Source organism: Berghia stephanieae, chromosome 6 (genome assembly GCF_034508935.2).
Source record: "Berghia stephanieae isolate SIO BIC M18660-M18661 chromosome 6, UCSD_Bste_1.3, whole genome shotgun sequence".
Classification (NCBI taxonomy): domain Eukaryota; kingdom Metazoa; phylum Mollusca; class Gastropoda; order Nudibranchia; family Aeolidiidae; genus Berghia; species Berghia stephanieae.
This window is the reverse complement of record NC_088365.1, coordinates 7,627,680-7,643,553: the sequence shown is the minus strand read 5'-3', so window position 1 is coordinate 7,643,553 and position 15,874 is coordinate 7,627,680. Positions and strand designations below refer to the sequence as shown.

At 38.4% G+C, this 15,874-nt stretch overlaps 1 protein-coding gene across 1 annotated transcript in view; it reads left to right on the top strand.

The window, feature by feature from the left end:
* Positions 1 to 8,654, top strand: part of LOC144975585 (transforming growth factor-beta-induced protein ig-h3-like) — a 29,794-nt gene extending 21,140 nt beyond the window's left edge. Inside the window, exons 3-5 of the mRNA XM_078919750.1 lie at positions 6,310 to 6,499; positions 7,973 to 8,074; positions 8,581 to 8,654. Coding sequence (XP_078775876.1) covers positions 6,310 to 6,499; positions 7,973 to 8,074; positions 8,581 to 8,654 — 366 coding nt within the window. The remainder of the gene's footprint in view (positions 1 to 6,309; positions 6,500 to 7,972; positions 8,075 to 8,580) is intronic.
* The last annotated feature ends 7,220 nt before the right edge of the window (positions 8,655 to 15,874 follow it).

The window sequence follows — 15,874 nt, the reverse complement described above, 5'->3', positions numbered from 1 at the left end:
CGGCTGGCGGTTGATAAGCGTTTTTTTTAATTAAGTGCATAGCAATAATATTAAAAACATTATCTCTGTCTCTCTCTCTCTCTCTCTCTCTCTCTCTCTCTCTATATATATATTATATATATATATAAATATATATATATGTTCGTATGTGTGTGTGTGTGTGTGTGTTTGTGAGTGTATGCGCGAGCGCGCGAGCGCGCGTGTTTGTGTGTGTTTGGTGACGTCTGTTGGGAAACTTTTTTTCGTCATAGAGATTAGCCAAGTTCGTTAACATTCCTGTCCGTCTGGAACAACGACGATATTTTTTATAATTAGATCGGATTTGTAATGGTCATCATATGCTATTTATAAATCCATTTTCATCGATCTCCTAACATATAATACGCCATTTAAAACTAGGAAACTAGGAAACTGAGCAGGAAGAATTTTCACTCTAGCGAATTTTAGTGAAACGCGTTTATCGCGTCGATTTTATTCTCCGTTCCGTTTTTTTTTGGTGCGTTTTAAGGTAGTGATTTATTTTTATTATCAACTTTTTTGTGGGTGGATCACATGCTTTTTTGAATGCTGGTGACAGAGGGAAGGGGAAGGAAGGAAGGAAGGAAGGAAGGAAGGAGAGAGAAAGGGTCGGGTGTCAGTGATCAGGTTTACATCGAAGAAGTTGCAGGTTTGCTATCATTATATATATATATATATATATATATATATATTATATATATATATATATATATATATATATATTTATATATGTGGTGTGTGTGTGTGTGTGTGTGTGTGTGTGTGTGTGTGTACGAGGAAATAAACTGGACACATTTAGGAGTCTGTAGTCGCCAGACTGTATGTTGCAAGTCCAAAATCTTACCAAAATCACAATCCATTTGTATAGATAGTATGCAGATGATGTCACTCGGGCCTTTGTTATTGTTTTTGCCATCCGCGTTTGTGAGTTGTTCTCACTAAACTGTATTAACCAGACTATAAAAGTTCATGGTTACACAGAGTTTGTGTGTTGGTCCGTTATACTTCCGGATGGCAATGTTGTGAACTCCCTGGCCAAGCGCATTCTATCTATAGATTGAACGAAGATGACGTCACTCAAGCCTTTTTTATTGTGTTTTGTCATCCGCGTTTGTGAGTGATTCTCACTAAACTGTATTACCCCGACTATAAAAGTTCATGATTACACAATGTTTTGTGTGTTGGTCCGTTATACTTCCGGATGGCAATGTTATGAGCTTAGCCAAGCGCATACTATCTATACGTGCACAACATTTCAGGAAAATATTTTGAAAAGTATTTTAATAAATGCACCATAATATTTTCGAAGATTTGGGACGTATCTAGATAATTCTCATATTGTACGTAGAAACGTTAGTCTTGACGAAATGTGAGTTAATGTTTACTCATTTAATATACTCTGAATTGTTAATTTTATTTATATAGCACTGTCTGAACTACACGTAACAGTAATGTTCGATTTACCCACATAATATTTTGCCCATCAGTCAGTGTGATGAACGTCGTTAATTGAAAGGACTTCTTAGTTCATTTGGGTCTGAAATAGAGTATTTAGAGAATTTATATAGCGCAATATCCACTAAACGTGCTCAAGGGGCTTTACAAGGGGTCCCTGGCCAACAGCAACACTTAACATGTAGGACGGGACATGACGCCTATTAGGCGATATCACATTTTTTTTCGGACAGAGACAACGCTGTTAACGGCCTGGTACTAATTTTACACCTGAGTACGGTGAGAAAAAGTGAGTAAAGAATCTTTTCCAAGGGCTCAACTATGCTCCGAGCGAGGCTCGAACCCAGAACCTTCCGGTCCGAAAGCGAGTGTCATACCACTGGACCACAGAGCCGCCCAAATTATAATTGGGGAAGCGATGGAAAGTTTATTCAATCTTAGGCTTTCGCCAGAAATTCTTACAAACTGATAGCAACATTCATGAAAGTGAGAGAAAGTAAAAAGGAAAATGGAACCAAGAAACTACCAAAAAATAAAATGATACCATTAATAGCCACATAAAAACACAACCATGGTCATACCTCCAATACTTACAACAACAACAACAACAACAACAACAACAATAATAATAATAATAATAATAATAATAATAATAATAATAATAATAATAATAATAATAATAGTAATATCTCGTATTGTTTTGTAAATGAGGACCACGCTCATACCCCATTAGTTGACAATAAAGAACATAGGAATTATATCAAAGGTGCTTCTGTTTCGGATACGAAGTGACTATTCCCACCCCCGGGATGCTAGTCTTCATAATAGTATAAAAAGTAGTCCACAATTGTTGTATGTTTAATCCAAAGGTTGTAATGCAGTAATTTGTTAAGTTTCTTGTCACAAGTTGCACAATTAAAATAAAGAATCAATCAAATCCAAATCGCAAAAAGCCGGCGACGTTTTTTTCGGTGATCCAATCGGCCGGGGGGTTGGGGGGGGGGGGGGGGGGGGGATGGTGAGAATAGAGGCAGCCTTTCGGATAACAAAGTTTTTGAAATTTAGTAACACTCGGTGTAACAAAATGCTTTGGTCTTGGTGATCTTTATCCTCGTTTACTCTGGGAAATTCTAACATAAATAACCCATCCCCTTTCTATTTTATTTAAAACATTTCTATCGCTAATTAAAGTTCTAGAAGACTGGAAGATTGCGAACGTTGCCGTCATTTATCAATGACAATAGAAACGAACCTAGAGGCCACAAACGCATTGTTATGTAGAATTACAGAATTAATTCTTAAAGACAAAATAATGAATTTCTTAGAATATCATAGACTTTTTTTTTTAGGTAGCCTTATTTTCTGTTCTGATATAGATAGAGCAAAAAGCCCTTTGTGTACTTCAATTCTTCCATGTCAAGGAATGTTTTAACTAGGAAACGGCGGTGTCAGTACATGACGCAATCAGTCGGAAGTGGAAAATCCTCGATTTGCGTCCCTTGCATTTTCCAAAAGAATACGCTCCCCAAGGAATTTTAATTCCCATCTGAATGAATGTAATCTTAAAGGATTGTAGAAAAGCTCGTTAGTTTTATTTCATTATAATTTGTTATAAAATAATAAGATTAATATTGAGACAATTATACAAAACTGTTTACCACGATTAAATGTGTTATTACTAAAATTACCCAGACATATTATACAAATAGGATTGACTCTATTATTTCTTTGTAAAGCTATCATTGACGCAGATCGTTAAGAGCGGGATTAAAAAGATAATACTATTTTGTCACATTCTGAACAAATACTTATTTAAATTTAAACAAAATTTGGGCCAGAAAACGCGTCCCTCGTATTATATCAATCGATTAAAATCACCCTCATCTTGCCAAAAACTTTCAAACCTGGTAATTCCGTGACGTCTTTCCTGAAGCCCCATGTTTGAGCGTTCTTTGTTTGTATTATTTTTACATTTGCGCCTTACATGCTGTATGTCACGTTCTGCGCGTCCAGGGTTGTTTTGACACTTGGAATCCCGAGATTCTACAGGATTTTAGGTCTTCATAAGCATCATGCGAATGGCAAAGAATTTAAGTATCAGATAACTCCCACACTATCGTACCGAGAACAGTAATCTGGATTTGTTTTTTTTTTTGTTTTTTTTTTTGGCTAACCCCTTTATCCATCCAGAAGTGATTGGGTAGCAAGGTCTGATTAAATCTGGCAGGAAGTCCATTGCGATGAAAAGTGTAGGAAACATTTTGCTACCGTTTCTTTTAGAGCTGCAGAAAAAAAAGAATACATTTCTGGGTGGGGTCTTGCGACCTCCCATGGTGGGTAGAGAGGACACTTACCATGTCTGCTATTTTCCAGTGGCTGGTGGATAGCTCACACAGTAGAACCATGTTCTTTCCGGCCAGGCGAAGTTGTCGTACCAGTAAGATCGCGGGTTCGAGCCCCCATCGCCGCCGCGAACTTTTTATTCTCTATTGTCTTCTGGCACTTTCCGACTCACTTCATTTCTTCAACATAAATGCCTGCTCCACTTACTTTTCTGAAGAAAACTTAGATGGCCTCATTCTGACATTTTGAGTTTTAAATCAATTGAGGGGTCGAGCGTTACGAAGAATTAACCAATCAGAATATTTCGTGCAGTTTAGCCCTTTACTATTTTATTTCCAGTTAACAAAAAGGCCTAGCAAATATTCCTTAATTCCATAGCTACCTTTGGTACATGCTGAAGAGACAAATAGGTCAGTTCCACAGTTAGCGAGTATGTGTCAATATTTTGACGCACTGATGAAGGAATTGCATCGCAATAGGTAACATGCGCTTGTCTAAGAAGCTCACAACATTGCCATCCGGAAATATAACGGACCAACACACAAAGCTATCTGTAATATTGAACGTTTGTAGTCTGCTTAAAACAGGTTAGTGAGAATTACTCATAAACATGGATGGCAAAAAACAATAATAACAAAGATCTGAATGACGTGAACTTTGTTCTATCTATACCTTACGATAATCCCCTGAGTAAAAAGTATAAATGATGCTCAGGATGTAGCCATCGTTATGTTATAGCCTGATACTGAAATCCAAAAGGACTGGCGGTTTGATGTCATTATTTGTTTTTTGCACCGCTTAGTGAGTTGTCGTTAGTAGAGCTAATGTAAACAAGTTATTTCATTGGTTGAACTGTTGAATAAAACTCACGATTGGTTTTCTTTTGTGGCGAAAGACTGGCATTTTGACGTCATTTTTTGGTCAGTGTCAGGCCATAACTTGACGAAGGCTACGATATCAGGCTATAACTTTACGAAGGCTACGATATCAGGCCATAACTTTACGAAGGCTACGATATCAGGCCATAACTTTACGAAGGCCACGATATCAGGCCATAACTTTACGAAGGCCACGGTATCAGGCCATAACTTTACGAAGGCCACGATATCAGGCCATAACTTTACGAAGGCCACGGTATCAGGCCATAACTTTACGAAGGCCACGGTATCAGGCCATAACTTTACGAAGGCCACGGTATCAGGCCATAACTTTACGAAGGCCACGCTCAGGATCCGTGGGACTGATTGCTGAAGGTGATAGGCAAGTAACTTAAATTGGCTATAGGAAGTCAGTTCACATGGATTATCAGTCGAATTGAAATGTTAATTTGACTATGTCATTCTAATATAATATACGATAACTGTCGTAGTTTTCAAAGGTTTAATACTGTAGCATGCAGCTGAATTACCAGAGACTTATACTATAAGAGTGGGCGAAGTGGCCGAGTGGTTAAGGCATTGCACTCTGATCCGGATAACCGGGTTCGAGCCCGCTTCCGGCACTTTCGTTTGTTTCCTTGAACAAGATTATTAACCCCCAATTTTCTCACTTGGACAATATGGGTGATTCCTGTTGACATCAGACATCTTGTTTGATGAGTTATCTATATTCCTTCGTGAATGCCTCGGCAACGATATCTTATGATGTCGTGGCGGAAAAGGCATAATTTTTTTATACTATAAGAGTTAAGTTAAAATGCCAACATGTGAATAGCTTGCCAGGTATAGCAACAAGAGGTCAAGGATGAACCATTAATTATCTCTATCTGGTTCATTCCGAGATAGTTCGAGAATGGCATCATAGATCGTATCTCCCCGTGGCCTTCGTAAAGTTATGGCCTGATAGTGACTAAAAAATGACGTCAAAATGCCAGTCTTTTGCAACAAAAGAAAACTAGTCGTGAGTTGTATTCAATAGTTCAACCAATGAAATAACTTGTTTCCATGAGGTCTACTAACGACAACTCACTAAGCAGTGCAAAACCAAATAATGACGTCAAACTGCCAGTCTTTTTGGATTTCAGTATCAGGCTATAGATAAATTTGCGGTTGGCCAAGGAGTTCAACATTGATGGAAGTGTGACGGACCAACACGCAAACTCTGTGTAACATGAACTTTTATAGATAGAATGCGCTTGCCAAGGAGTTACAACAATTGCATCGGAAGTATAAGGACCAACACACAAACTCTGTGTAACCATGAACTTTTATAGTCTGGTTATAAAGTTTGTGAGACACAACTACAAACGCGGATGCAAAAAATAACAAAGGCCTGAGTGACGTCATCTGCATACTATCAATAGTCTGGTTAATACAGTTTAGTGAGAACAACTCACAAACGCGGATGGCAAAAACAATAACAAAGGCCTGAGTGACGTCATCTGCATACTATCTATAACATAACGATGACGACGATCCAGCTAGTCACAGAATCTATGGTAAGTTACTGTCAAAGTCAAATGGTATTCGATTATTTTTATTATGTATTTGCCAGATCATTACAGCCGACGGCAGCCCTGTGGTAAACCCTGATCAGATTGCCTCCAATGGCGTGATTCATGTGGTGGACAAGGTCCTCTTCCCCATCCCAATGGGATCTGTGACGGACGTTGTGGCAAAAGAACAAATGTTTACCACACTTTTGAAAGCTGTGCAGGCAGCCAACCTTGCAACAACCTTGGCAGGTGGGTATGGGCACGATCTATATTACATTTCCATGTGCTCGAGGTCATTGGTCACATTGGAAAGTGTGTTCAAAATGACCCACATAGTGAAAAGTGTTCACAGTTTGAGAAATATCCAACGTCACAATTGGTCATTTTGGTCAGCATGACTCATGGGTATATTTACAACTTTCATAAACAAAGCAGCGTGTTTAGATACATTGAGAAATGTTCAATCGTTGTACAGCAACAAATCATGTGATCGATGACTAGGTTGGACGAAAATATGAAGAAAGATCGCTCCCATTGCATGACATGACAGAAAAACATTTTGCTCTTTGGCCATACAAAATTTATCTTTTATTTATTTGATGCTGTGCGTTAAGCTAAAAAACAACAACTCACAACCAACCAGGTACTAACACATAGAACTATGGATAACCTTGAACATTAATAGTCTGATTGATAGACAGACTTTAATGAGGAGTGATCATAAAAATGACTGGCCCAATACAATAACAAAGAGCTAAGTGCCGTCAATTTGGTTTCTTCTATAGACCGGTTAGAATCCCCCCCTCCCCCACACACAAATTTGCCAACAATGATTAAACTTCACCAAGACTTCACTCCGAGTTTAAGTAAAATTTTGCATTAGGGGTGTCCTCTTGTCAAAAATTTCCAAACCTTGGTACTTGTTAAAGTTCCCAGAATCCATCGTTATTTGAAAAACGATTTTTCAGTCCAACAATTTAAAAACGTGTTTTTTTTTAGATAGAAAAGACACTTAGATAACCACGCCTATCGAACAGTCGTCATAAAGTAAACAATGACAGTGAAGGTAAACATAGCAAATTACACAGGTTTTACTAACTATGGTTTGTGTCTAAGTAAAATACCCACTGTTCTACCGCTTGATCAATAGATAGAATGCGCTTGGCCAAGGAGTTCACAACATTGCCATCCGGACCAACACACAACTCTGTGTAACCATGAACTTTTATAGTCTGGTTAATACAGTTTAGTGAGAACAACTCACAAACGCGGATGGCAAAAACAATAACAAAGGCCTGAGTGACGTCATCTACATACTATCTACAGAACCAATACAGAAATCTATGTGCAAACTTAAACGTTTATAAAATGATCGAGAAAATCGTGTGATAACTAGTCACCCATTTGGTGGTATAAAAACAGTAACAGTGATCAGAGAAAGGTCGAGTTCATTCACTTTATTGTTTATAAACAAATAAATAATATGTTTGTCCGAGCACGTGTGTGTGTGTGTGTGTGTGTGTGTGTGCCACAAATTCCATGTTTTGATTTGTCAAAAGTCTGCTGGTTAATTATGCCCCCTTACATTTTTATCCTACATATTACGTGTTGCTGTTGTTTTCAGACTACTCTAAATCACTTTGAGTATACTTTTAGGATATATTGCGCATTGCAGAAACAAATGTTCTTTTTTTTCCTAATATATTTTACTTTTATTCACAGGACCTGGCCCATACACTGTATTTGCCCCAACCAACGAGGCTTTCCAAAAACTTCCCCCTGGGGAGCTTGAAAAACTCTTGGCCAACGTCACAGCACTGACCGGTAAGTTGTTGATTTGTGAGTAAAGTGATATCTATTAAACATCTGAATCTTGATCAGAATGTTACTCGAAGTCAACTCAACTGGATTCAATAGTTTGATGTCACGTCGCCCAGCATCGGCGGCCACCGTGGTTCTAAACAAAGAAAATCGGCACGTTTTATGCTTTATGCTGGCTAGAACTTTTCATATGACTTGTGATCAGAATGTGTAAAAGTTAAAACATGATCAGATTTATAATGTTTTTTTCCTCTGGATACGCTTTTATGCTCGTCGGAGAAATATTTCATAAGGGCGTCCGCCATTGCTCCGATAGTTTAGAGCCAGTGTTACTAAGTTACCATGCGTCATTAGGAAGGAAGTGACGTTACGACTGTTGAAGCGTATTCTGAGTATTTGTATTCGAGGGTGGAGAGATTTGTTGAATGCGGCAGCCATTGTTGGTGTTTTGGCTTAAATAGTTTGATAATCTTCGCTTGGAGGTGTCTAAACCTGTTATGTTCACACAGGATTCGAAAAGAGCATTCCTCTGATGGTGTGGGGTGGAAAAGCTTACTTGAAACCGTTTCAATTTGCAGATTGATGTTTTAGTGTTTTTGAGTGGATTTTTGTTTGAACGAGTGAATTTCGTTGAATGTCTAATTGTTCTGGTGAGATGCTTCAAGGAAACGTGGACTAAAAAAAGCAATGAACAAAAAATGAATGTAGAAGTTGTTATATTGACGTGTGTTCATTCCCTTTGTGAGGAGAAACACAGGTTTACGAGCTTTTGTTTTGCCTTTTTTGTGGTGATTCAGTTACTTACTCCATAGCCTCAAATGTCAAATGTATTTATGTCAACATTATAATCCAAGACGACCACTAAGGGCGGCTGAAGACTCTCTCCTACTCGTCCAAAGAACCAGATTATCCCTTAGTAATAAGTATTTTTCAGTGCCCCCCCCCCCATCTTGTGGAATGCGCTCTCCCCATGTTTTTTTGTTTTTTTTTTTAAATTAAAAAATCAATTCAAATGTCTTTCGTTAGTATAAGTTAATAATGCTAGTGAGTAATATTGGTGTAAGTATGTGTATGTTCGTTTATGAATGTAAACGTATCTGTGTTTGAGTGTGCGATCATGTGTTAGTGGTTGTTTCTTCATATGTATTCTCAACATTTGTCAAAGAATGAATGTTTGGATGACAATTAATATTGTAAAACGTCGCTGAGCACGTATGTTGAAAGTTGAGCGCTATACAAATAACTTCTTCTTCTTCTTCTTCTTCTTCTTCTTCTTCTTCTTCTTCTTCTTCTTCTTCTTCTTCTTCTTCTTCTTCTTCTTCTTCTTTTTCTTCTTTTTCTTCTTATTATTTCAATTTGGTGGGGAAAATGTCTCCATTATCAGGAAATGTAACTGATGTCACTCAGCTCTTTGTTATTGGTTTTAGATCATCAGCAAATGGACAATATTAAAAATGTTCTCACTAAAATATATCAATCAGACTTTAAATGTTTAAGATTATACTTGGCAAACAGAAGTTGTGGGCATTGCACTTAAGCGCATCGTTTAATAGACTTTGATACTCTGCGTCTTTATAAAATAGTCACCAGTTCTGCCCGTCAGATCAATCATATAAAAAGTAAAAACTGGTATTTATGTGCCACCTTGCATAGTTTTTTAATGCTATGTGTTTAATTATAATATTCACTATATCCGCTAGTCAGATTAAACACACCGATACATAAAACTGTGTGTAAGCTGTAACGTTAATAGTCTGATTGATAACTCTAATGGGAACTCATCACAAAAAGGAAGTCTAAAAAAAATAACAGTAAGCGGAGTGACGTGACCTTCGTTCCTTCATCCCCATAAAATTGTCGTCTTGGAAAGGGGAAGAGTGTAGTCGAGATTAGTCGAGAAAGACTGGGTTTGTTTTTTTTGGAGGGGGGGGGGGGGGGGGGGGCGCATGTTTTTTTTCTCTTATGTTTTCTTTCTTCCTTTGTCTGGCACTGCTTCATAAACACTTTTTAGATCGTTATTTTTTTTTTACTGGGTGGGGTTCCTGACCTCCCATTGTGGGCAGGGGGCAGGGAGGTACTTGCTGTGTCTTCTATACCCCTCATATCTGTTTATCTCACAACTTGTTTTCTGTTTATGTCTTGGAATGAGACTACTTGGTTTTGTCTGGCCCTGGCCCGATTCCTTGCTAAGAGGGAAACAGTCAAATATATAGATAGTTTTGGGAGATGATATTTTTTTCCTTATAAATCATCTCTCTATTATGTACTGCATTATGTTTTCTTTACATATTATATATGATTTGTAAACATTTGAGTGTATTCCTCTTAGTGGGGACCTGTACTTGTGTCTTCATGAGACTTTTAGGTGATCTCAAACTAAGAACTTTGATAACGTGCTCTTGGAATCTACATCTGTTTCCTATTTGAACAAACTCCCCTTTGTCTTTCCTTTTCTTGGGTGCTTTAATTGTAATTCTAGAACTTTTTACTATCCCATTTTCTTCCTTTTTACTTGCCCCCATATGAAATAAGTGTTGTTGCAAGCGCCGTAAAATCCTTAAAAACAAACAAACAAACAAACAAAACATCTTTATTTAATTCACCACGGCAAATAATCATTTTTCAGACGGTGGGACACATTATCGTTGGATTGATTGGCTTAAACTTCGCAATAACCTCTTGATAAACAGAAACGGAAACAGATCATGATTATTATACGCTATAATCTTTGTCCAGATACACAGAATCACAGGATAGGCATATTAAAATCGGTATCATAGTATATTTATGACGTATTCTGTGTTATAGATCAACAAGATAATTCAAGATTTAAAAAAAAACTTTAGATTCAATATTGGATGAAGGCTGGGAGAGATCGCTAATTTGATTTGCTCCTTTTCCGAACCAATGACGTTGGATGAGGGCTGGGAGACATCGCTAATTTGATTTGCTCCTTCTCCGAACCAATGACGTTGGATGAGGGCTGGGAGACATCGCTAATTTGATTTGCTCCTTCTCCGAACCAATGACGTTGGATGAGGGCTGGGAGACATCGCTAATTTGATTTGCTCCTTTTCCGAACCAATGACGTGATTCGATTCATGAATGGATTATGATTTACTTGTTACATCTGGACACTCCCATAACCAGTTAACGGTTTTACTCTGGAATGACTACTTTTTAAAAACAAATAGAGCTTTTATATAGAGCAATATACACTAAAATGGGCTCAAAGACATTTACAAAGGGTCCCTGACCAGCAGCAACACGTAACATGTTAGAATGAGACATGACGCCTGTTAGCCGATATTACAATATTCCGACAAAGACAACGCTGTTGACGGGCAGGTACTCATTTTACACCTGAGTACGGTGAGAGAATGTAAGTAGAATCTTTTCCAAGGACTCAACTATGCGCCGAAAGAGGCTCGAACCCAGGACCTTGTTGGCCAGGAAACCCCTGTAAAGCGTCTTGAGCACGTTTAGTGTATATTGTTTCATAAAAATACTCACGATTTTTTAATACCTAAGTTTGTGGGACCCGTTGAAGATTATTAGTTTTGAAGACACACTAAAACACATTACTAGAAGACGACTTGGGTGCCGAGTATTGCTGCTCTCTTAGCGTGAACACTTGGGTCATCATATTTGTCTTTACTTTCAATCTAAGAAATATAAAGTAAAACAGAGTTGATTTCATCTGTGTTAGTTTTTGCCGTTAAAGGGGTAACGCATATACACCAATAACAATTTTATGGAGTTTTGGAAGATGTGTCTTACTTATTTGTACCCGTCGGTTTTTCGACATTCAATAACAAGCTATTGTAAGTACACTGGGATGATTACCTCTGGGACCAGCAGCTAGGGTAATTTAATTATGTTCAAACTAATATCTAGGTCATTAGGTTTAACCGATCTAAGCGGAATTCGATTTCGCTCTAACCTGATATTGCGGAAAATCTTGTGGTTTTCAGACACAGATGATGACTCGCACGTCTAAGGGCTAACCCACACCGGAGACTGACTCCAACGACCCGGCAATGCCTTCCTATGCCGTCTTCCGGATAAAACACGTCGGGCACGGACAAAATACTAAGAATAAAGAGAAGAGTCCCTAGACCTACCCATACCAAGCTCGAGAAAATAAACGACAGAGGACGTCGGGTGCTTGGTATGGGAAGGTCTAGCGGCTCTTCTCTTTATTCTTGGTATTTTGTCTTTGCCCGACGTGTTTTATCCGGAAGACGGCAGAGGACGGTAGTGCCGGGTCGTCGGAGTCAGTCTCCGGTGTGGGTTAGCCCTAAGTCAGTAAGAATACGACATGTGACTGAACTACTATGTACCTCATTGTCAGAAGATTCTGGGGTCTTCAGCTTCAACAAATCGTTGCACTGTTGCTTCATGTGTCCAGCCAGGAAATATATGTTGACCGGGCAAATGGGTAGCGATGACTGTGATGACGACAACAGTGTGGGATAGCCCTAAGGCTGTTGTGTTGGAAGTTGGAGTCCTTAACTCAAAATACAACTTCAATTCATGTTCTTATGTGGTCTTGTGGGTGTGTCACTTCCTTCGAAGCTTGTGTCCAGCTCTGGGTTTCACAAAGTTGAGTTCTTGGGAAAAGCTCCCCACTCATGAGAAAATTCTCATCGCACTCAAATGTCACACTCACCGCAACAAATGTCTCATCTGTCAGTAGAATCAGTCTCAAACTGTGACCGCGTCAATGACCAAGACATAATCTGTGCATTGTTTCTGAGACCACCGAAGATGTATACGTGCCCAACTAAAACGGTTCGTTCCATTCAAATCGGTCGATAAAGGTCTTTGCATTGCTATATGTGCGGTTATGTGGTCTTGTGGTATGACACCCACTTTCGGATCAGAAGGTCCTGGGTTTGAGACTCTCTCGGCGCATAATTGAGTTCTTGGAAAAGGCTCTTTACTCACATTCTCTCACCTTACTCAGGTGTAAAATGAGTACCTGGCCGTCAACAGCATTGTCTCTGTCAGAAAAAATTGTAATATCGCCAAACAGGCCTCTTGTCTCGTTCTACATGTTACGTTTCAGGGACCCATTGTCAAGCGCTTTGAGCTCATTTAGTGGATATTCGCTATATAAAAGCTCTATGTGTTTTCATATCACGAGAGAGATAGCAATCGGCGTCTTATGATGAACGAACTGATGCCAGTTTCTCTTGCTCTTGAAACAATTGATCTAAAAGACTTTCTTGGTGTTGTTGCACATCTTCTTCTATGGTTGTTTTCTTTGGACGACATGTTATTCATATGTCTTGAGATCGACCCTGTTTCATTGTACTTCTTGTTTTGTTTTTGTGTTGTAAAATGCCTTTCGTGATATTATACCAAACCAAACCTACGAGAAGATTCTGCAATAGGTGCTCCAGGCTTAACTTGTCCAACCAAAACAGACACGGTTATCAGTACTAAATCTAGGCATGGCTTTAGCTAGAGACGACATACTTACTATGATGTAGTAAATAGAAAAAAAGCCTTTTGAAATTATGAAATTATGAGCTTTATATAGCGCAATATCCACTAAATGTGCTCAAAGCGCTTTACATGGTGCTATGTGGTCTAGTGGTATGACACTCGCTTTCGGATCGGAAGGTCCTGGGTTCGAGCCTCGCGCTCGGCGCATAGTTGAGTCCTTGGAAAAGGCTCTTAACTCACATTCTCTCACCGTACTCAGGTGTAAAATGAGTACCTGGCCGTTAACAGTGTTGTCTGTGTCCGAAAAATTGTAATATCGCCTAGCAGGCGTCATGTCCGGTCCTACATGTTAAATGTTGCTGTTGACTAGGGACCCCTTGTAAAGCGCTTTGAGCACATTTAGTGGATATTGCGCTATATAAAGCTCATAATTTCATAATTTCCTTTTGATATTGTTAACATTTTGTTTATCGAAGCATGGGACGTGACACTTCATTTTTCAGTTAGGTTATTGCATGTGCAAAAAGTTGTAAAATCAGATCATTTTTGAGATCTTCCAGTTACCTCTGGCATATGCTTTCCATAGAATTTTTATCTGCGCACATTTTTGCGAAGTTTTGGCGTTTCAAATTCCAAGCATTCTATCGTTTGATTGAATGTAAAGGTAATTAATTAAACTTTCAAATGATATAACTGAACATAAAGCTTGGATTATGTAAAGGTATAAATGAGTTAATAAATGTGAACTTTTGCAAGTTATTCATCCTATTTATTTCAGAGCTCATGACATCACTACGATGTCTAGAAGGGAAATTGGCTAAAACTAGTATATCACGCCATCAACAAGATGCTTGGACATAGATTTAGAAGGGAAATTGGCTAAAACTAGTATTTCACGCCATCAACAGGATGCTTGGAGATAGATTTAGAAGGGAAATGGGCTAAAACTAGTATTTCACGCCATCAACAGGATGCTTGGAGATAGATTTAGAAGGGAAATGGGCTAAAACTAGTATTTCACGCCATCAACAGGATGCTTGGAGATAGATTTAGAAGGGAAATTGGCTAAAACTAGTATTTCACGCCATCAACAGGATGCTTGGAGATAGATCTAGAAGGGAAATTGGCTAAAACTAGTATATCACGCCATCAACAAGATGCTTGGAGATAGATTTAGAAGGGAAATTGGCTAAAACTAGTATTTCACGCCATCAACAGGATGCTTGGACATAGATTATCCCTTTCCTCCTTCGATTACAATCATTGTTATGTTGCTGATCTCTCCCCCCTCCCCTTTTTTCTCTCCAAAGCAACTAAGCTTCTGAAACCTAAGTATTGATGCAGTACATTTGGGTAAAATACTCACAATATCCGCCATTGGATTATAGATGGAACGAGGATGACGTCACTCGGGTCTTTGTTATATAAAAGTGAATCCAGAGAAGAAAAAGCATTATAAATCTGATCATGTTTTGACTTTTATACATTATGATCACATGGCATGTGAAAAAGTTCTAACCAGCATGAAGAATAAAAAGTATCGATTTTCTTTGTTTAGAACCAAGCTGCTCGTTGCTGGACAAACGTGACATCAGACTATTGAATCTTATTATTAGTTTTTTTTTCTTATTCTATTTCTGGCGTTGCCTCATACAACATATCCTTCTTGATTTTGCAGCTGTGCTTGAATATCACGTGATCAAGGGAACCTTTTACTCCGAGGGCTTGAAAGAGCAACAAGACGTCCCCACCCTAGAAGGAAAGACTGTTCACATCGTCAAAGAAGGGAGAAGGGGTGAGTTCTACTTGAATCTGATGAGCAACTCACACTTTTACTTACTTATTTACTAATTTACTTATATTAATTTTTTTTATGAACTTACTACTTACTAACTAAAGAATGTATGTTATTAACCTACATAACGCCTTACTCAATTTCGAACTTACTACTTACAATTTACTCACAAACATAATAGGCTTCAACAGTCATGACGTCATTTCCTTCGTAATGACGCATGGTAACTAAGTAACTGGCTCTAAACTATCGGAACAATGGCGGACGCCCTTATGAAATATTTTTCCGAAGAGCATTAAAGTGTATCCAGAGGAGAAAAACATTATAAATATGATCTTGTTTTGACTTTTATACATTCTGATCACATGACATATGATAAGTTCAAGCCAGCATGAAGAATACAAATTACAGATTTTCTTTGTTTAGAACCATGATGGCCGCCGTTGCTGGGCGACGTGACATCAGACTATTGAATCCAATTAGACCTGCTAACTTATGCATTTACAAACCCACCTACGAACTTACTAACATACTTTTTTAACAGTTTACTTTCT